The sequence below is a fragment of the Engystomops pustulosus genome, chromosome 2 (genome assembly GCF_040894005.1).
Source record: "Engystomops pustulosus chromosome 2, aEngPut4.maternal, whole genome shotgun sequence".
NCBI lineage: Eukaryota > Metazoa > Chordata > Amphibia > Anura > Leptodactylidae > Engystomops > Engystomops pustulosus.
The window spans coordinates 14,449,958-14,472,092 of record NC_092412.1 but is presented as its reverse complement, the minus strand read 5'-3'; the positions used below and the strand labels follow the sequence as shown (position 1 = coordinate 14,472,092).

At 50.2% G+C, this 22,135-nt stretch overlaps 2 protein-coding genes across 9 annotated transcripts in view; one reads left to right on the top strand and one right to left on the bottom strand.

Annotated features, from left to right (window-relative positions):
- Nucleotides 1-1,351: 1,351 nt before the first annotated feature.
- Nucleotides 1,352-8,030, bottom strand: LRRC51 (leucine rich repeat containing 51). 3 transcript variants are annotated; one of them, XM_072133757.1, is made up of 5 exons: nucleotides 7,847-8,030; nucleotides 3,824-3,910; nucleotides 3,255-3,460; nucleotides 2,754-2,902; nucleotides 1,352-1,853 (listed from the first exon to the last, which is right to left on the bottom strand). In XM_072133757.1, exons 1-5 carry the CDS (start codon nucleotides 8,013-8,015, stop codon nucleotides 1,715-1,717), a joined length of 750 nt encoding a protein of 249 aa, XP_071989858.1. In that variant the 5' UTR covers nucleotides 8,016-8,030; the 3' UTR covers nucleotides 1,352-1,714. The 3 variants fall into 3 exon arrangements, with proteins under 3 accessions (XP_071989858.1, XP_071989859.1, XP_071989860.1); XM_072133758.1 differs by lacking the exon at nucleotides 7,847-8,030 and adding an exon at nucleotides 4,839-4,951; XM_072133759.1 differs by lacking the exon at nucleotides 7,847-8,030 and adding an exon at nucleotides 4,669-4,690.
- The window catches only part of NUMA1 (nuclear mitotic apparatus protein 1), a 33,180-nt gene continuing 16,073 nt past the window's right edge, over nucleotides 5,029-22,135 (top strand). For 4 of the 6 annotated variants that reach the window (XM_072133755.1, XM_072133753.1, XM_072133754.1 and 1 more), the window contains exons 1-13: nucleotides 7,912-8,048; nucleotides 14,496-14,575; nucleotides 15,119-15,204; nucleotides 16,158-16,228; nucleotides 17,850-17,938; nucleotides 18,132-18,212; nucleotides 18,298-18,388; nucleotides 18,770-18,899; nucleotides 19,000-19,157; nucleotides 19,501-19,615; nucleotides 21,279-21,396; nucleotides 21,496-21,636; nucleotides 21,907-22,029. In XM_072133755.1, the coding sequence (XP_071989856.1) occupies nucleotides 14,534-14,575; nucleotides 15,119-15,204; nucleotides 16,158-16,228; nucleotides 17,850-17,938; nucleotides 18,132-18,212; nucleotides 18,298-18,388; nucleotides 18,770-18,899; nucleotides 19,000-19,157; nucleotides 19,501-19,615; nucleotides 21,279-21,396; nucleotides 21,496-21,636; nucleotides 21,907-22,029 (1,245 nt within the window). In that variant the 5' untranslated portion in view covers nucleotides 7,912-8,048; nucleotides 14,496-14,533. Of the gene's footprint in view, nucleotides 5,133-7,911; nucleotides 8,049-11,952; nucleotides 12,155-14,495; nucleotides 14,576-15,118; nucleotides 15,205-16,157; nucleotides 16,229-17,849; nucleotides 17,939-18,131; nucleotides 18,213-18,297; nucleotides 18,389-18,769; nucleotides 18,900-18,999; nucleotides 19,158-19,500; nucleotides 19,616-21,278; nucleotides 21,397-21,495; nucleotides 21,637-21,906; nucleotides 22,030-22,135 lie in introns of those variants that run through there. The other 2 variants (XM_072133752.1, XM_072133751.1) reach the window with 2 other exon arrangements.

Sequence of the window (22,135 nt, the reverse complement as noted above, 5' to 3'; positions counted from 1 at the left end):
ATTGCTGAGCTCAGCGCTTGCCAATCTCTGGTAGTCCCGCTCGCTGTCTGCTGCTGTTCTTGAATAGTTCTGAAACTATAAACTAATCAATGGATCAAATGCCCAACGTGCTGCTCCACCCATTGGTGAGAACAGGGTACTAAATGATGTATACGATATAGGGTATATATATGTATGATAGAAGTTGCTGCAGTACATGGTATAAGTCAACTGATATACATGTATATAGGAAAAGCTGCGTTATGTGATGTACATGGTGTATAGCACCAACCTTTTTGTATTCGGGGACCGGTTGCACCCAATTTTTTTTTTCGGGGGACCCGGAAAAATGGTCTGCCCAGTAAATACAGATATCTAAACCCATATAAAGTGTCATTTCCTGCATCCCCCTATCTAAAATGTCCTCTTTTCTGTAGCCCCCCCCCCTTATGCTTAATTTTATGCAACCCCCTCCTGTTACTGTAGCCCCCTCCTGATAGTGCTCCTTAGTCTGTAGCCCCTTTTTTTTATACCACATATACTCTAGTATAAGCCGAGGTTCTTTGTCGCCCGGCAGATGCGCTTCTATGTGAACTGCCAGTGTGCACACACAATGACGCTGCCGATTAAGTCATGAAGTGTGTGCACTGGCAGCGCATATATAGATCTGCCTCTGTCCGTGTACTGGGGAGAAGAAGAGCGTCCGAGGCAAGTATAGAGTTTATAGGCAGCCCGGTGGCTCAGTGGTTTTCACTACAGTACAGCCTTGCAGTGCTGGAGTCCTGGGTTCAAGTCCATCCAGGTCAACATCTGCAAAGAGTTTGTATGTTCTCTCTGTGTTTGTGTGGGTTTCCTCTGGGTCCTCTGGTAGGTTGATTAGATTGCCAAATCAGTCCCTATCCCCAATGGGGCTCACAAACTCTGTGCAGCGCTGTTGAATCTGTGTGCGCAAACAATTTAAGGAATTATTATTAAGTTCTTTTGGGCATGGCCCTGTGGTTGGGGGACCACTGGTGTATAGGCCATGTGATATACATGTATATAGGAGAAGCTGTTGCAGTATGTGATGTATACGACATGGGATATACATGTATATGTTATAAGCTGCTGTAGTACATGGTGTATAGGACATGTATATGGGGAAGTGGAGCCCCTGCACCCATCTTCTCCTGTATGACTTCTCTCCCCCGTTACATTTGGAGTATCTGATGAAACATGGATTTCAGAAGCCACAAAACCTCTTCCTGAATCTGACAACAGTCTTCATTAACCCTTTGGCTGCCCTGCAACAGGACGGGGCAAAGGGGCATGTAAGAATAAATACTACCGAACCCACTTAGGAGACGCTGTTGTATGTAGGGAAGACAACCCCTTTTTCATAGTTTATATTTTAATAGACATTTTCCAGAGCTCTGTACACAGCAGAGGTTTTGTTACTGTAGCAATCCTCTTTGGGGAAAAAGAGCAGAATAGGTTTCTCACCTATTGTACTAGTTTGTTGCAATGTATGAGTCTTCTTAAGGAAAATCTAAAATAGATGCAACTGTAATGACACCTCTGCAGTGTGTAACATTAGTACTGTGCTGGATGTCCGTATTCACTGACAGCTAGCAGAGATCTGATAACTGGCACTGAGCCATAGCTGAGACTGAAGGCAGTGGTGCAGAGGCAGTTCAGTCCTGAGGGGGTGAGAATGTCATTTATTACTGCCCCTTCTATATGATGCTGGTGGCTGTCACTCCTTCTTAGACCTTTTGATGTGTTTAGGTTTAAGGTTCATCCGTCTCCACACCTCGGCTGTGACTCTATCTTGTTTGGTGACTGCGCTGAAGTCCAGGGACTTGAGATTGGGCAGAAGGGACAGAATGTAGGATCTGTGGGGGGTACAAAGTTTGTCAGAGCTGTCTAACACTTCATGTGACCAAAACTGTAATATGACCTCACCTGTACCCCTTCTCGGTCTCTATGGGGTATCAGTGTAGTGTGACCTCACCTGTACCCCTTCTCGGTCTCTATGGGGTATCAGTGTAGTGTGACCTCACCTGTACCCCTTCTCGGTCTCTATGGGGTATCAGTGTAGTGTGACCTCACCTGTACCCCTTCTCGGTCTCTATGGGGTATCAGTGTAGTGTGACCTCACCTGTACCCCTTCTCGGTCTCTATGGGGTATCAGTGTAGTGTGACCTCACCTGAACCCCTTCTCGGTCTCTATGGGGTATCAGTGTAGTGTGACCTTACCTGTACCCCTTCTCGGTCTCTATGGGGTATAACTGTAATGTAACCTCACCTGTACCCCTTCTCGTTATCTGGAGTATCAGTGTAGTGAGACCTCATCTGAACTCCTTTTCGGTCTCTATGGGGTATCAGTGTAGTGTGACCTCACCTGTACCCCTTTTCGGTCTCTATGGGGTATCAGTGTAGTGTGACCTTGCCTGTACCCCTTTTCGTTCTCTATGGGGTATTAGTGTAGTGTGACCTCACCCGTACCCCTTCTCGGTCTCTATGGGGTATCACTGTAGTGTAACCTCACCTTTACCCCTTCTCACTCTCTATGGGGTATCAGTGTAGTGTGACCTTACCTGTACCCCTTCTCGGTCTCTATGGGGTATCACTGTAGTGTAACCTCACCCGTACCCCTTCTCAGTCTCTATGGGGTATCACTGTAGTGTAACCTCACCCGTACCCCTTCTCGGTCTCTATGGGGTATCAGTGTAGTGTAACCTCACCTGTACCCCCTTCTCGTTATCTGGAGTATCAGTGTAGTGTGACCTCACCTGTACCCCTTCTCACTCTCTATGGGGTTGCCGTGTAGGGTGAGGCTCTTGAGCTTCGGCAGAGCGGCCAGCTTGTCCACCTCTCTCAGGTCACTGATGCTGTTCCCATGCAGGTTCAGCACAGACAGATGACGGTATGTGGTGAGGACCTGCCAGACATCATACAATGTGATCATGACTTCAATTTCCTAAAATATTCTGTGCTACCAGGGATTCTGCTCCTTCTATTATAAGCTCATACTTCTTCTGAAATACTCTGTGCGTCTGGGCCCCTGCTCCTTGATCTATCAGAATATGTTTATGTTGGGCCTCTTGTTTGATTTACTTCCTGCCCTTTCCTCTATGTAACTCTCTGTCTGCGACCGTCCTAAAACATTCTGTGCTGTTTTTGTTATATATTTGTCATTCTGTTTGCTCCTCTGAAACTCTCTGTGCTTCTCACACTCTCAAGTACAATAGTATATCCCAGCACAGTCCCTCCTTCCCCTGTGTGGGACTTACGGGGTCTATGTTGGGAAGGTAATTGAAGGAGAGGTCTATCCAGCAGAGGTGGTCCGGCTCGCTCAGCAGCCTCTCCAGGACATCTCGGAAGCTGTGGAGGTCGGTCAGGGTGTTGTTATTCAGCCGCAGCGCCCTGGTCATCAGCTTCCCGCCCTCACAGCGCTGTATGGGTTTCGGCCCCTCACGGGGGTCCTCCTGCAGCACATCTGTGGATATGAAGAATGTTGGTGGCTCATGGGGGTTTTCTTCAAAACACAAACCAGTGATGTCCTCCCAGAAGTAGCTGCAGTACTGTGGATTTATATTCCACAATTTTAACTTCTTCAACTCCATTGGGAGTGTCCTAACACTGTTGTGCTCCCTGCAGCTATAGTTACGTATTGTCCCTGGAGAGGTGTGTAATCTTACCTTTATGTGTGTTATTAGTAGCAGCAGGACTGTGCTTCTCTTTAATTGCAAAGAGCACAGCAGTGGGAGGACACCATCCAGTGCACTTAGAGAAGCTACAATCCTAGAATTACTGCTGGGAATACACATAGGAGAAGAGGTCATTGCTGGTCGGCCATTACCTTCCATGGAGTTGATGCACTTGAACGCCAGGTCAATGGGGGGCCTGGAGCCACAGTCATTGTCAATGCGTTTACTCATTGCAGAACCTGAAAGAGACAGAGAGAGCTGAAGGTAAGAATGGCTGCCATGTATGTGAAGACCCCTCTGGAGAACCCCTGTAACCTCCGGTGTTATCAATGTAGGGTCACACAAGGTTAATTGACCCTTTGTGGTTAATAATCATTATGGATTCACACCAAGATCATGTGAAGAGGTTTATATACCCCGAGGGCGACTGACATAATAATAGCAACTTATTATCCCTGGAGGGAAAAGAATGTGTCAGAATCCGTTATAAAACCACATAATACATAAAGAACACACTATAAATACAGAATAATAATAATTTATATAGCGTACACAGGGATAACAGTATAAAAACACACATAGATATAGAGATGAGCAGGAAACCTGCACCTTGGGGCTTTACTAGAAAGTACTTCACCTGTGAACAACTGGAAGGGGAACTGCAAAGAGGAGGTGCAACATCAGGGGGAGGTGATTGCTGGGGGAGCTGCTGGGGCACAACACAACAGGAGGGGGAGCTGCTGGCAGGGCGGGGAGCACAATAAGAGTGGAATCTGTAGGGGGGGGACACAACAGGAGGGGGAGCTGTTGGGGGGGGGCACTGGAGGGGGAGATGGGTCACACAAAGGCCAAAAAAATTCCAGCTTGTGTCCCTCGTGGTTTGATAACAATTCCCAAAGGGAAGACACGGAAAAATAAACAGATCTGGGCACAAAACTGACAAAACAAACTCAAACCGGACCCAGGAATAAGAAAAAAACCCACAGAAAATACTTACAAGATTAAAAATAATTCATTGTAGATACCTGAGTCTAATAAAAAAAAAAACCACGAAAAACTCAAACAAATGAGGGGGAGGACACTATCACTCTGATTTTCTATTATTAAAAAAATTCATTTTCATAAACAAATCCCAAAAAGTTCTTGTGCGGCCCCCGGGACACTCACCGCTCACTGCCAGGACTCTCCGCCGCTATGGCAGACAGTCACCATAGTAACTGTACACAAAGCACACCACCTGACCGGAAGTGAGGAGGATCACCTGACCGGAAAAGACTTCACCTTCACAGGTGAAAGGGAATCACATGACCGGAAGTAGAGTACCTCTTCAGCGGAAGCAGCTAGTTATTGCGCAATGATATCTCTGCTGTACACTAGTCTTTGTTATGAGTATAGTGAGGCAGTAGAACTACAAGTATCAGCATCACCTCCCTCCCCGGTGCCAGTCACATGAACCCTAAGGTTTGGTCACACAGCTGTGAATGTGATTGGCTTTCTGACGTAATTTTATGAAAATCGCCTAACAAAGGGGCGTGGTTTCTGTTTTGTGCCCAAGATGTCTACAGAATTATGCTTCACCCCTGATGTGGATTGTAACTTACACATTGTAGTGTGAGGGGGTGACACAAGAGCTTACAGTCTATGAGGATGAGGGGTGACACAAGAGCTTACAGTCTATGAAGATGAGGGGGGATACAAGAGCTTACAGTCTATGAGGATGAGGGGGTGACACAAGAGCTTACAGTCTATGAGGATGAGGGGGAGACACAGAGCTCACAGTCTATGAGGATGAGGGGGAGACACAGAGCTCACAGTCTATGAGGATGAGGGGTGACACAAGAGCTTACAGTCTATGAGGATGAGGGGGGACACAAGAGCTTACAGTCTATGAGGATGAGAGGGTGACACAAGAGCTTACAGTTATGAGGATGAGGGGGTGACACAAGAGCTTACAGTCTATGAGGATGAGGAATGGCACAAGAGCTTACAGTCTATGAGGATGAGGGGTGACACAAGAGCTTACAGTCTATGAGGATGAGGGGTGACACAAGAGCTTACAGTCTATGAGGATGAGGGGGTGACACAAGAGCTTACAGTCTATGAGGATGAAGGGGGGACACAAGAGCTTACAGTCTATGAGGATGAGGAATGACACAAGAGCTTACAGTCTATGAGGATGAGGGGGTGACACAAGAGCTTACAGTCTATGAGGATGAGGGGTGACACAAGAGCTTACAGTCTATGAGGATGAGGGGTGACACAAGAGGTATGAGAGCTTGTATAATGCTCCAGACATTCTTTATAAGGGAACGCAATCAAATAATTTGATAAATAAAATGCCTGAACCAACCATCAGCCCCATCTTATATACAAAGTCCAAGGTGAAAGTGACTGCAGAGAAGCCTGGAGCTTGGTATATGGTGTTTGCAGGACAACAGAATGGACAGGATGAACTCATCCTCAGACTGTAAGCTCTTGTCTCCTGTATATCCCCATGTACAGCTCAGTCTCCTGTATATCCCCGTGTACTGCTCAGTCTCCCGTATATCCCCATGTACGGCTCAGTCTCCCGTATATCCCCATGTACGGCTCAGTCTCCCGTATATCCCCGTGTCCGGCTCAGTCTCCCGTATATCCCCGTGTACGGCTCAGTCTCCCGTATATCCCCGTGTACGGCTCAGTCTCCCGTATATCCCCGTGTACGGCTCAGTCTCCCGTATATCCCCGTGTACGGCTCAGTCTCCCGTATATCCCCGTGTACGGCTCAGTCTCCCGTATATCCCCGTGTACGGCTCAGTCTCCCGTATATCCCCGTGTACGGCTCAGTCTCCCGTATATCCCCGTGTACGGCTCAGCCTCCCGTATATCCCCGTGTACGGCTCAGCCTCCCGTATATCCCCGTGTACGGCTCAGCCTCCCGTATATCCCAGTGTACGGCTCAGCCTCCCGTATATCCCCGTGTACGGCTCAGTCTCCCGTATATCCCCGTGTACGGCTCAGTCTCCCGTATATCCCCGTGTACGGCTCAGTCTCCCGTATATCCCCGTGTACGGCTCAGCCTCCCGTATATCCCAGTGTACGGCTCAGCCTCCCGTATATCCCCGTGTACGGCTCAGTCTCCCGTATATCCCCGTGTACGGCTCAGTCTCCTGTATATCCCCATGTACGGCTCAGTCTCCTGTATATCCCCGTGTACGGCTCAGTCTCCCGTATATCCCCATGTACGGCTCAGCCTCCCGTATATCCCCGTGTACGGCTCAGCCTCCCGTATATCCCCGTGTACGGCTCAGCCTCCCGTATATCCCCGTGTACGGCTCAGTCTCCCGTATATCCCCATGTACGGCTCAGCCTCCCGTATATCCCAGTGTACGGCTCAGCCTCCCGTATATCCCCGTGTACAGCTCAGTCTCCTGTATATCCCCGTGTACGGCTCAGTCTCCTGTATATCCCCGTGTACAGCTCAGTCTCCCGTATATCCCCATGTACAGCTCAGTCTCCTGTATATCCCCATGTACGGCTCAGTCTCCTGTATATCCCCATGTACGGCTCAGTCTCCTGTATATCTCCATGTACGGCTCAGTCTCCTGTATATCCCCGTGTACAGCTCAGTCTCCCGTATATCCCCATGTACGGCTCAGTCTCCCGTATATCCCCATGTACAGCTCAGCCTCCCGTATATCCCAGTGTACGGCTCAGCCTCCCGTATATCCCCGTGTACGGCTCAGTCTCCTGTATATCCCCGTGTACAGCTCAGTCTCCCGTATATCCCCATGTACGGCTCAGTCTCCTGTATATCCCCGTGTACGGCTCAGTCTCCTGTATATCCCCATGTACGGCTCAGCCTCCCGTATATCCCCGTGTACGGCTCAGTCTCCTGTATATCCCCATGTACAGCTCAGCCTCCCGTATATCCCCGTGTACAGCTCAGTCTCCCGTATATCCCCATGTACGGCTCAGTCTCCTGTATATCCCCGTGTACAGCTCAGTCTCCTGTATATCTCCATGTACGGCTCAGTCTCCTGTATATCCCCATGTACGGCTCAGTCTCCTATATATATCCCCGTGTACGGCTCAGTCTCCCGTATATCCCCATGTACGGCTCAGTCTCCCGTATATCTCCATGTACGGCTCAGTCTCCCGTATATCTCCTATCTCCATGTGCTGCTCAGTCTCACCAGCAGGGGGCGTTGGTGTTGTGGCGGAGGGGCGTGTTCTATTAGTAGTGCGTAGACGGGGCGGGGCTTGTGTCGTGACGTCACGTTGGAGGCGCGAGGACAGAGTGCAGCCAATGGCGGCCTGGCCCGCCGGCGGCTCCGGGTTTGAATAATATTCCGTCCGGGACATAGAGGAGGCGGAGAGCGGGGACTCCCGGTGCGGGTGAGTGCGGGAGGCCCCGGGTGCGGTGTTCCGGTGTGTGCGGCCGGGGGAGGCGGAGGAACTGTATCTGCGTCATCACCGAACGAGACCGGGAGTGGGCGGAGGGTCACCGGGGACTGATAGGGGGGTCACTGGGGTACATGATGGGGAGCGGGGTCACCGGGGAGTGATAGGGGGGTCACTGAGGTAAATGATGGGGAGCGGGGTCACCGGGGAGTGATAGGGGGGTCACTGAGGTAAATGATGGGGAGCGGGGTCACCGGGGAGTGATAGGGGGGTCACTGAGGTAAATGATGGGGAGCGGGGTCACCGGGGAGTGATAGGGGGGTCACTGAGGTAAATGATGGGTAGTGGGGTCATTGGGGAGTGATTAGGGGGTCACTGAGGTAAATGATGGGGAGCGGGGTCATTGGGGAGTAATAGGGGGGTCACTGAGGTACATGATGGGGAGCGGGGTCACCGGGGAGTAATAGGGGGGGTCACTGAGGTAAATGATGGGGAGCGGGGTCACCGGGGAGTGATTAGGGGGTCACTGAGGTAAATGATGGGGAGTGGGGTCACCAGGGAGTGATAGGGGGGTCACTGAGGTAAATGATGGGGAGCGGGGTCACCAGGGAGTGATAGGGGGGTCACTGAGGTAAATGATGGGGAGCGTGGTCATTGGGGAGTGATAGGGGGGGTCACTGAGGTAAATGATGGGGAGCGGGGTCATTGGGGAGTAATAGGGGGGTCACTGAGGTAAATGATGGGGAGCGGGGTCACTGGGGAGTTATAGGGGGATCACTGAGGTAAATGATGGGGAGCGGGATCACCGGGGAGTGATTAGGGGGTCACTGAGGTAAATGATGGGGAGCGGGGTCACCGGGGAGTGATTAGGGGGTCACTGAGGTACATGATGGGGAGCGGGGTCACCGGGGAGTGATTAGGGGGTCACTGAGGTACATGATGGGGAGCGGGGTCACCGGGGAGTGATAGGGGGGTCACTGAGGTAAATGATGGGTAGTGGGGTCATTGGGGAGTGATTAGGGGGTCACTGAGGTAAATGATGGGGAGCGGGGTCATTGGGGAGTAATAGGGGGGTCACTGAGGTACATGATGGGGAGCGGGGTCACCGGGGAGTGATAGGGGGGTCACTGGGGTAAATGATGGGGAGCGGGGTCACCGGGGAGTGATTAGGGGGTCACTGAGGTAAATGATGGGGAGTGGGGTCACCAGGGAGTGATAGGGGGGTCACTGAGGTAAATGATGGGGAGTGGGGTCACCAGGGAGTGATAGGGGGGTCACTGAGGTAAATGATGGGGAGCGGGGTCACCAGGGAGTGATAGGGGGGTCACTGAGGTAAATGATGGGGAGCGAGGTCACCAGGGAGTGATAGGGGGGTCACTGAGGTAAATGATGGGGAGCGGGGTCATTGGGGAGTAATAGGGGGATCACTGAGGTAAATGATGGGGAGCGGGGTCACCGGGCAGTGATAGGGGGGTCACTGAGGTAAATAATGGGTATTAGGGTCACCAGGGAGTGAAAGGGGGGTCACTGAGTTAAATGATGGTGAGTGGGGTTACCGGGGAGTGATAGGGGGTCACTGAGGTAAATGATGTGGAGCGGGGTCACCGGGGAGTAATAGGGGGGTCACTGAGGTAAATGATGGGGAGCGGGGTCATTGGGGAGTAATAGGGGGGTCACTGAGGTAAATGATGGGGAGCGGGGTCACCCGGGAGTGATTAGGGGGTCACTGAGGTAAATGATGGGGAGCGGGGTCTTTGGGGAGTAATAGGGGGGTCACTGAGGTAAATGATGGGGAGCGGGGTCACCGGGGAGTGATAGGGGGGTCACTGAGGTAAATGATGGGGAGCGGGGTCACCAGGGAGTGATTAGGGGGTCACTGAGGTAAATGATGGGGAGCGGGGTCATTGGGGAGTAATAGGGGGGGTCACTGAGGTAAATGATGGGGAGCGGGGTCATTGGGGAGTAATAGGGGGGTCACTGAGGTAAATGATGTGGAGCGGGGTCACCGGGGAGTGATAGGGGGGTCAGTGAGGTAAATGATGGGGAGCGGGGTCATTGGGGAGTGATAGGGGGTCACTGAGGTAAATAATGGGGAGTTGTCACCGGAGAGTGATAGGGGGGTCACTGAGGTAAATGATGGGGAGCGGGGTCATTGGGGAGTAATAGGGGGGTCACTGAGGTAAATGATGGGGAGCAGGGTCACCAGGGAGTGATTAGGGGGTCACTGAGGTAAATGATGGGGAGCGGGGTCACCAGGGAGTGATTAGGGGGTCACTGAGGTAAATGATGGGGAGCGGGTTCACCGGGGAGTGATTAGGGGGTCACTGAGGTAAATGATGGGGAGCGGGGTCACCGGGGAGTGATTAGGGGGTCACTGAGGTAAATGATGGGGAGCGGGGTCACTGAGGTAAATGATGGGGAGCGGGGTCACTGAGGTAAATGATGGGGAGCAGGGTCATTGGGGAGTAATAGCGGGGTCACTGAGGTAAATGATGGGGAGCGGGGTCATTGGGGAGTAATAGGGGGGTCACTGAGGTAAATGATGGGGAGCGGGGTCACCAGGGAGTGATTAGGGGGTCACTGAGATAAATGATGGGGAGCTGGGACACTTGGGAGTGATAGGGGGGTCACTGAGATAAATGATGGGGAGTGGGGTCACCAGGGATTGATAGGGGGGTCACTGATGTAAATGATGGGGAGCGGGGTCACCAGGGATTGATAGCGGGGTCACTGAGGTAAAGGATGGGGAGCGGGGTCACCAGGGATTGATAGCGGGGTCACTGAGGTAAATGATGGGGAGCGGGGTCACCAGGGATTGATAGCGGGGTCACTGAGGTAAATGATGGGGAGCGGGGTCCCCGGGGAGTGATGGTGGGGGGGGGGTCACTGAGGCTGTATCTCCCTGTGTTGATTTAGTGGGTGTTGTTCTGTTGCTGCTGCTCTCGGTGTGACCTGTGCACTGTATACACCTTTGTGTCAGGCACCTGGAGTGACAGTGTTGCAGTGTGTGCCGTGTCCAGCCGGAGTGCCAGAGCGGTGGGTGTAGGTTCAGGGCGGAGGTGCTGGGTCACCCCCATGGTCGCCTGCGGACACCCGCTTATTTATTGTGGCCTAGAAAGCTGTCGCTGTGAGATCCCTGGCCTCTGTGTGGCGCTGTGCTCCTGAGGATGCATTACTGTCTGCGTTGCCTGCTGTTATTAGTGGGGTCGAGGCCCCGGTCACATGACCTCTGTAAGTGATCAGTGTAGGGGTGGCCATGATCTCAGTAAGGTTGTCTATATGATTTGGGAATGGGGTGCCCCCTATGGGATAGGATTTGGGGTCATCCCTCTACCTGTTATGTGATTGTGAGCCTGCGGCATGCTGGGAGTTGTTGTTCTTGCAGTGTTGGAAACTTGTTGTACATTGGAAAATGAATTCTCCTTCTGACTATTGAGACGACCAGACGTGTAATTGTTATTGGATTGTTATGGATGTGACAGCAGAAACCATTGTTTCCACAGGGGGGCGCTGTTCTGCTGCCGCCTGTATAGGTGACATTGATCCTTGACACATGGACCGAATCACTTGTTGCCTGTACTGGGCGCTCATGACCCCTATAGAGTGTCCCAGGGGGGTGAGGGGGGGTCCTTTGCTGCTTATTGCTCCCATTATGTAGATTTGATGTAATCATAGGCCCCTGGGTCGTCCTCTGTGTTGCTGCCATCGCTTTCCATATCCTTCAGGTTTCCTGTATTGATGTATGTGAGAAGGGAATCTGCAAGCAAAGGGTTAAATCTGCTCCGGTGCAGCCACACGCGAGTGCACTTATGTGCTGCCGCTACTCAGCCTAACCCTGCTGCTCCACTTCCTCCTCCCACAATCCTCCACATCACAGCGGTGTCACTGTCCCAGAGCATGCTGGGAATTGGCATGCAAATACAAGCTGATCTGCCATGGAGGCTGCTGTGGGGCTCCGGGAAGCCTCCCGTCGTGCCTCAGGCTGCAGCTCTGCCGTGTGAAGTGGACACAACTTTATAAAGTTATTACGTGTCCCCCTCCCCTGCTATCAGAGGGCTGCGGTGGGCACAGGCGGGGGACACACTAGGCACAGCTTCACAGTGAGTTGTTTGCAGTTAATTGTCACTTTGCTTGTGTTAATTATGTACTAACGATGTGCTGGGGAGGATGGGGTTAAGGCTCTTTGTGAGTGCTGCTCTATAGATGTGTGTAGTGCTACGGATTACTGCTTCTACACTGTGTAGTACTGGGGGGGCAGGATGTCAGGCAGTCATCAGGTGGGGGACACTAGGGGGCAGCCTACCAGCCAGTCATCAGGTGGGGGGCACTAGGGGGCAGCCTACCAGGCAGTTATCAGGTGGGGGGCACTAGGGGGCAGCCTACCAGGCAGTCATCAGGTGGGGGGCACTAGGGGGCAGCCTACCAGGCAGTCATCAGATGGGGGGCACTAGGGGGCAGCCTACCAGGCAGTCATCAGGTGGGGGGGCACTAGGGGGCAGCCTACCAGGCAGTCATCAGGTGGGGGGCACTAGGGGGCAGCCTACCAGCCAGTCATCAGGTGGGGGGCACTAGGGGGCAGCCTACCAGCCAGTCATCAGGTGGGGGACACTAGGGGGCAGCCTACCAGGCAGTCATCAGGTGGGGGACACTAGGGGGCAGCCTACCAGGCAGTCATCAGGTGGGGGGCACTAGGGGGCAGCCTACCAGCCAGTCATCAGGTGGGGGGCACTAGGGGGCAGCCTACCAGCCAGTCATCAGGTGGGGGGCACTAGGGGGCAGCTTACCAGCCAGTCATCATATGGGGGACACTAGGGGGCAGCTTACCAGCCAGTCATCATATGGGGGACACTAGGGGGCAGCCTACCAGGCAGTCATCAGGTGGGGGGGCACTAGGGGGCAGCCTACCAGGCAGTCATCAGGTGGGGGACACTAGGGGGCAGCCTACCAGGCAGTCATCAGGTGGGGGGCACTAGGGGGCAGCCTACCAGCCAGTCATCAGGTGGGGGGCACTAGGGGGCAGCCTACCAGCCAGTCATCAGGTGGGGGGCACTAGGGGGCAGCTTACCAGCCAGTCATCATATGGGGGACACTAGGGGGCAGCTTACCAGCCAGTCATCATATGGGGGACACTAGGGGGCAGCCTGCCAGCCAGTCATCAGGTGGGGGGACTAGGGGGCAGCCTAGCAGCCAGTCATAGGGCCCAGGTATAGGACACTAGGGGGCAGTAACCTGCTTATTTGGCAAATTTTCACTAGATCTGTGTTTATTTTGGGTGCTTTGGGGTAACTTATGCCTCTCTTTTGGGATTGAAGGACTGGAGCCAACGTCTGCTCATCTGATTTGGTGCCTAAATTTGATGTAAACATTTTCTAGCTTTTCCCTATATTTGCCAAAGCTTTTCTGTGACTCCTCGCCCTCCTCAATTTCACTTCCATCTCCACCAAAATAGTCTCCGACTTCACAGTCTGTTTTCTTGGTCACTCAAGCAGCTCTGACATGACTGTGCGCGTGGCCACCAGCAGCTCTGACAGGACTGTGCGCGTGGCCACTTATGCTCCGGGGGTCTCCACTATTAGTAGTGTTATCCTCCGGGGGTCTCCACTATTAGTAGTGTTATCCTCCGGGGGTCTCCAGTATTGCCTGCTGGTTACAGTACTGGTTGCTGCTGTGGTACTTTGTGCTGTGGTTTTGGGTGCATCTAGGGGGCTCGATCTCTGAACGTTTAGCATTATGACAATATGGTCCTTTGACCACTAAATGTAGTTCCTTCGGTCAGGAGCAGAACAGACATTTAAAGGAAATGTCATAATTTTATAATGTATAATATGTTAGTGGAATCAGACCGTCCTGCTGTTTATCACTCCCGGGTGTATGCACTTGGTACAATTGTTACATACTCTTAGCTGTGATACACATCAGTAGTGTTAGACATATAAATAACAATGGTTTCCATTCCCCACCAGGTAGCACGGTCTGTACTGCTCCTTTAAGTATGTGGAATGCGCTGATCCCGGTGGTGTCGCTGTCCCAGCAGTTCAGGGGTTACTCTTATCTGATAGATGGGGTGGACTTTGTATAGATGGTTGTCACCCGCTACCTTGGTTGGTGTCGCGCTCCTGGACATCACATCATGAGACACTTGAACCGCTTTAGCTGCATCAATGGAAAGGAGCCTGCCGCAGCACAGAGGATTTCAGGATAGATGTGTGCCGATGATATGGCACACTCCTGAAATTCTCTGGAGATGCTCATACTTCTACTAGGTAACGTCATCAAAATCATCTGCTGAAATACTCTGTGCTGCTGTGAACCCTGATCTGTCCATGCAATGTCTTATTCTGTGTTGTTGTGGTTGGAGCAGCATCCTCTGTGCTCTCTCTGGGGCATTTGCTTCTGTTCACACTGACCTGTATAACCTGACAGCGGCTTCTCTTCCCGCAGGAGAATCGGATGCTGTGTGACTCAGCCGAGCTGCCACAATGTCTGTACGTGGGACCTTGATGGAGTCGCTGCTCACATGGGTAAGGAGCGGGCATCATATTATGGCGGTATAGCTACCACGTGTCCACATTAGTAGGCAGGGTACCGTTGTGGTGCACATGGACTGAGCAGCTGGACCCTATAACATGGGCGTCTATCAGGCTGACTAAAGCCATAAAGGGGATCTCGCACAGTCCTATAAGGAGATGATTTACTTGGACTTGTGGGGCTTCCCTGATCTGACATAGATCTTCTCGGTGTGGGAGTAGCTCTCTCGAGGTCATCCATGAGCAGTTTACTGAAGTCAGACCCCTCTGGGACCCCCACAATCAGCAGATGCAAGAAGCAGCAATACTCAGTCACTTAGATTGTCATAGCTGCACCTAGACAGACATACAAAGGATTGCATCGCCCCACAGGGGTCCCTGGGGTCACTCCACATGGCCTGTCCTGAGGATAGATGTGTGATGAAGGATGCCTCGTCTACTCCAGTTTATCTCCTCAAGTCATCCCATAGTATACTAATGGGGTCTGGATGTGACAGGGGGGACTCTGACTTCTCTTTCTTTTTGTGTTTCCACCAGGTGAACAGCTTGAAGGTGGACGAGCCCATCGAGCAGCTCTCCCAGATGCAGGATCTGAACACCTTCATCAAGATTATCACAAAGCTGTAAGTCATGTCCCACCTCTAGGAGGCGCCGTTCTTTGATTTAGGATGATGGTCTAAGTAATCTGCCATGGCTGAGCCCAAGTCTCCTGACCCCCGGACTATCTCACATCCTGCTCTGGCTGATTCCTGTTACCTGCACAAAGTGTTAGGGAAAGTGATAGATCTGTGGTGCTGCTGTGTTCAGCTCAGAGGATCATCTACTGATGGCAGTGTAGCTGTGGGAGGTTTAGTGCTTTCAAGCTCTGATAAAAGTGACAATTTTTTTGTCTTTATTGCCTCCAATAATTGCAACCTTTTCTTAGAAGCAGAACAACAGAGGCCAAAGCAACATGATTTCATTAGAAAACTGCAAATATTTGTCCCCCCACAATGATCTTGTGGATGAGCAGCTGGAGTTCTGCCTCCATACAGATAGGGGAACGCCGTCCTCAGGTACTTCTGGCGCTTCTATAGAAAGAAGCTGCAGGAATCCAGCTGTATGCCAGTGTTCATTATGGGCGACAGTGGTCGTATACCCACCCGTCAGATACCCTTTAAGAGTGGGGAACTACATGCCGGTTTTTAGAAGTGTTTCCCATTGTGCCTTCTGCTGAGATCTTTTGTAATTGTGAACTTCTTGAAACTTTTCAGCAGAGATTCAACTTCTAGGTTTCTCTGTGTAGTCCCCATCTGCCGGTATCTTCCCCCTCTCTGTATTTTGTGTTACTTCTCCTATCAATCCTCAGCTGCTGCCCATACAAAGCCTAAGCGTAGCACTTGGCGTGAGTCCCATCGGGGTTCCACAAGACTGGTTCTGACCAATAGGTAGTAATTTAATCACTCTGATACCAGAGACAATGGCGGAGATCACTGTCTATAATTGATGGTAACACATCAGGTGAGGCTGCACTACACTGACATGGACGGTTGTGTGTATGTTATATGTACTGATCCGCACTCTCCATGTATTACAGGAACGGCAACATCGATGATGCCACCCGCATTCTGAGGCAACCGATGGAGGACAGACTGAAGTACTTACAGAGTAAGATAAATAGATGATCCAAGACAATGTACATTCACTGCCCTGACAGCACATGTCTGAAGACTGTGCATAAGTACTGAGCTGCACTGATGGAGTCACTGTGTACATACATGACATTACTTATCCTGTACTGATCCTGAGTTACATCCTGTATTATACTCCAGAGCTGCACTCACTATTCTGCTGCTGGTGCAGTTACTGTGTACATACATGACATTACTTATCCTGTACTGATCCTGAGTTACATCCTGTATTATACTCCAGAGCTGCACTCACTATTCTGCTGCTGGTGCAGTCACTGTGTACATACATGACATTACTTATCCTGTACTGATCCTGAGTTACATCCTGTATTATACTCCAGAGCTGCACTCACTATTCTGCTGCTGGTGCAGTCACTGTGTACATACATGACATTACTTATCCTGTACTGATCCTGAGTTACATCCTGTATTATACTCCAGAGCTGCATTCACTATTCTGCTGCTGGTGCAGTCACTGTGTACATACATGACATTACTAATCCTGTACTGATCCTGAGTTACATCCTGTATTATACTCCAGAGCTACACTCACTATTCTGCTGCTGGTGCAGTCACTGTGCACATACATGACATTACTTATCCTGTACTGATCCTGAGTTACATCCTGTATTATACCCCAGAGCTGCACTCACTCTTCTGCTGCTGGTGCAGTCACTGTGTACATACATGACATTACTTATCCTGTACTGATCCTGAGTTACATCCTGTATTATACCCCAGAGCTGCACTCACTATTCTGCTGCTGGTGCAGTCACTGTATATACATGACATTACTTATCCTGTACTGGTCCTGAGTTACATCCTGTATTATACTCCAGAGCTGCACTCACTATTCTGCTGCTGGTGCAGTCACTGTGCACATACATGACATTACTTATCCTGTACTGATCCTGAGTTACATCCTGTATTATACTCCAGAGCTGCACTCACTATTCTGCTGCTGGTGCAGTCACTGTGTACATACATGACATTACTTATCCTGTACTGATCCTGAGTTACATCCTGTATTATACCCCAGAGCTGCACTCACTATTCTGCTGCTGGTGCAGTCACTGTGTACATACATGACATTACTTATCCTGTACTGATCCTGAGTTACATCTTTTAGATCTTTTTTTATTAAAATATGTATTTTAAAACAATACAATGACACAAAACGTGAACCAAACATAATATGCAATACATACAAAATATTTACAATTGCCAGCCACATTTACTCATAGCACACTTTTTTGTTGTTGAAGATATCATAACAGAATATGCACCTAAATAACCCATTAACAATTGAAAGCAAATCACACCCACATATTAACATCAATAAAACCCACACCCAAATTATATATATATTTATATTTATATTATGGCCTGTATTATACCCCAGAGCTGCATTCATTTTCGAATCACTGGCTAAACAGATGGGATGATTTAAGACCTGGAGTATAATACAGACTATAAATAAATTGTAATGTGTGCTCAGTGATGCACAATTACTTCCTTCATAGAGGCTGCAGATAATTGTTGTAGTTGAGGTTTTGGCAAAGTATCTTTGGTTTATGTGTGTGTTTCCCCCCCTGCAGAACACTGCAGATGTGGCTCCAGAGCAGAAGATTTGGTCCAGTGGGAGAAGATCCTGCATGGAGAGAACAGTGATCTTGAGATTTGTAAGGTAAATAAAATGCCCAATGTTTGCTTCTCAGGGGGTCATGTGATAGTTCTGTGTAGGAAGATTCAGGAAGCATATGATACCACTAGGAGGCGACCTTGTCCCATATACATTAGAGGTCTGCTTTTCTTGGGGAGGCTATTAGTGTGTTGTTTACGGTCTTCACGCTGTCCGTCTTTCATATTCCCTTTCTCAGGTCATCGTTCTGCTCTTCTATGTCTCAAACATGAAGTGTAAAAACGCACAGGAATGGGAGACGTACGACCACAAGACGCAGGTAAGTTCTCTGTCTCTGTATTTTTGGGGGAGGAGGGAGATGTTGGTGAGGACACAGTTATGAGCATCCTTGTGTTTTCCTGCAGACCGAGCTCGCCTCCATCTTGAGGTTCGTTCTGGATAATGAGGACGATCCATCGCTTGCTGATAAACTGATCCTCTTCCTACAGAGGAAAGGTAAAGAGTACAACACGTGTGGGTGTCTAGATGCCATTGTGCACTACATGTATGGATGGAGCAGCAGGACTGTTGCCACTACCTCTCGCCTCTATGTGCATTGCATGATTTACTGTAACTGTACAAACCAGTGTGTAACAGTTGTAGGATAAAGGAAATCTACCATCCAAATTGTGCATGAAAAAGCAGAAATTGTTCAAAGATCCAGGCACCGTGACTGTGGGAATCTTCTAATCTTTGTTATCCATGGCCTCCTTCCTTTTAAAATCTACTTTTAAAATTCTACCAAAAGAGAAATTTGGTAGAATTTTAATTTTAATACTTTTTTAATGTATAGATGATCCATTGTGTGAATAATTGTTCTCCCCTTCCTCCGGGCAGCTCGGGTCTTCTCCCCCTCTGACAGCGCCTCCAGCTCTGATGAGGTCACGTCACCCACTGTTCCATCCCGGAAGACACAGGTGCGATTTCTGGAGCTGCATCGCGTGGCCTCCTCTTCCACTATGAAAAGGTAATATTATTCGAGCCTCGTGGTCACGTGTCCTGCTCAGTGTTTGGTTTGCAGGAATCTTTCTCCCCCTCTATTGCACTGACCACCCTGTCCTCTGCAGCTTGCCGTTAGACTCTCCCTCCTCCCCGATGAGCGAGGTGCTACATATGCCGCAGTTCCAGATACGAAGGCTCCGGAAGCAGATTATCGAGGGAAGAGACTTAAGGGATGAACTGGAGCTTGAGCTCTCGGAGACCAAAAAACGTCTTGCAGAGAAAGGTGAGGCCACAGGGAGCTATGAGCCGCCCATTGCATCTACTTGTACTTCACATACTGATGACCTGTGCACTGGAAGGGTCATCACTATCTGCAGATAATTCTCTGCACTGGCAGATGTACCCCTCATGGAAACAGAAGTGAATAGTCATCATTGTCAGGTCCATATACAATGGATGGACCGTTTTGTCTTCCGATTCTATCCATTGTATAGATCCAGTGAAAGCCAAAACTGCCGATTAATTCAAGGTAAAGGAAGGGAGGGGGAGGGGGCTGCTTTCATTCAATTGGCATTTCTTCTGAAATGTTGAGAACTTGCTGCTCATGTCTTGTGTCCTGTTTACAGAGGCCCAGATCTTCCTCATGCAGCAGCGCATCGAACGTCTGGTGGTGCTGAACGAGAAGCAGGCGGACCAGCAGGAGCCCCGAGAGATGGAGGAGCTGCGAGAGAAGAACGAGAGGTGAGCACCCACCGCTGCCGGATAATAATAATTCCTTTATATAGCTCACACAGATTACGCAGAGATCACCAAATCAGTCATTGTCCCCAAATCGAATCAACCTACCAGTATGTATTGGCGACTGGGAGAAAACACACGCAAACAAGGAGAGAAGATACAAACTCTTTGCAGATGATGACCCTGGTGGCCAACCACCAAGCCACCATGCTTGGCACTGGTGCACACGCAGCTCTTTAGGCTTACCTGCACTGCAGTGGGTGGGTGCTCTGGTGCACATGCAGCTCTTTAGGCTTACCTGCACTGCAGTGGGTGGGTGCTCTGGTGCACACATGGCTCCTCAGGGTTACCTGCACTGCAGTGGGTGGGTGCTCTGGTGCACACGCAGCTCTTCAGGGTGAGCTGCACTGCAGTGGGTGGGTGCTCTGGTGCACACATGGCTCCTCAGGGTTACCTGCACTGCAGTGGGTGGGTGCTCTGGTGCACACATGGCTCCTCAGGGTGAACTGCAGTGAGTGGGTGCTCTGGTGCACACATGGCTCCTCAGGGTTACCTGCACTGCAGTGGGTGGGTGCTCTGGTGCACACGCAGCTCTTCAGGGTGAGCTGCACTGCAGTGGGTGGGTGCTCTGGTGCACACATGGCTCCTCAGGGTTACCTGCACCACTGCTGGATGGGCTGTATTGCACATACAGCTCTTCAGGGTTTCTATGATGATCAGTTTTAATTTTCAATATCTGTAAACTGTACATAATCAGTGGGGCTCTGCCTCTCTGGTGTTCTGGATGGTTTGGATTTTTCCCTGTAGTTTCCACCATCCCTCAGTAATTACTGTAATTTTTTTGATCTCTACTGTAAATTGGAGGAGGCAGGATTTCTCCTCCAGCCCAGGACCACTCTTCTATCTAATTATCAGGGTCAGATGGGTGTACAAATCCTAAAATATTGTCATGTATTATTTGGATACGATTGAGGCTACATGGAAACTTCCAACTACACTGTAAGCGGCATCTATAAGGATGATGGAGGTGCAAGGTCCCTGCAGGGTGAATTGAACTTCCTGATGGCACCATTTAATATGATGTCTACAAACTATTCCAAATGTGGTGGTCCTGCGCTTGTTCTCATGAAATCCAAAACATTTTAGTAGATAAGTGGCTGCACATAACTGAGGGTACAGGGAGATGGAGGGATATAGCAGTGTGGGGCTGCAGGATGTCCCTGGCTCCGCTCCCATGCTAGGTTCTTCAGCACCGGGGATGATGTCTAGTCTTCTATAGACAATGGGGGGGGGGGGGAGACAGAAGTGTCTGAGAGCAGAACTGTTCTAATTGCTCATTGAAACCAATCAGAGAGCAGCTTTCATGTCTCCACAGCTGCTTATAAAATACAGCTGAGCTCTGATTGGTTTCCATGGGCAACTAGAACAATTTTACCTTCATTCTGATAAATCTCCCCCAATGTCTGTAATACACACACAGTTGAAGCTCCCCCTGGTGGCCAACAGTGGGATTTTTTTTTTCTAATAAGTACATTGATTAAAAAGACACTTCTTTTTTTTTTTTTCTGCTTGTACATCTAATTTAAGGGTTAATGTAATTGTCTCCTTGTTTACACTTCATCACACGGGGGCTGCATAAATTTTCCTGTACGTTTCTGTCTGTCAGCCTCATGATCCGCCTGCGGGATGCCCTCAAGCAGTGCCAGGATATGAAGACGGACAAGAACCAGCTGGAGCGCAAGAATGATCAGCTCTTTGAGGAGAACGGAGACCTCTCGTACAAGGTACGTCCTCGTACAAGGTGCCTCGTCCTTCAGCGTAGCGCCACCCGCAGTTAGGAGCTGTAGCTCATGTCTCCATTTTTTTTTTTCGCTTCCACCCAGGTGCGTGACTTGTCGAATCGCTTGGCGCAGCTGCAGGAGGCGCTCAATGAGACCAGTGATGAACACGAGGCGTCGGTGGCCGCATGGCAGAAGCAGCAGAGTCAGCTGGAGAACGAGCTTAACACGGCCATAACCGAGAAGGTAATGTTATGCTATGCCATGCGGTGCTGACCGGGGGCTGGGGAAGGCTCCTAGATAAGGGATGAATGTCTGGTAGGATTCAACCCCTATAAAATCTTAGGCTTTAGTGAATATGAAGGATTTGTGGTCATAGGATAAGGGTCTAGGACTAATCAGAAGGCTAATTTAATGACTCCTGGAGCAATGGTCTTGATCAGGAGGGTTTGTTCGGTCTCGGTCACATGGTCCTTGATATTTAATAAAGTTTTTGGCTTTGTGCGTTTTTTGCAGAAATGTCTAGAAGAACGCAACCAGATTCTGCAGGAGAAGATCTCCATGTTGGAGGACCAGCTGAAGATGATGGGAGACTCTGCGTCTCAAGACAAAGGGGAGCGATTGGGGGACGTTCTCAAGGTATGTAACAATTCTTTACGTTGATGTGTACGTAGGTTAGGAATAGATGTATACAGCCCCTTCACCTTTTGGCCTACTGCTTGCTGACTGTTTTCTGTCTTGTCTC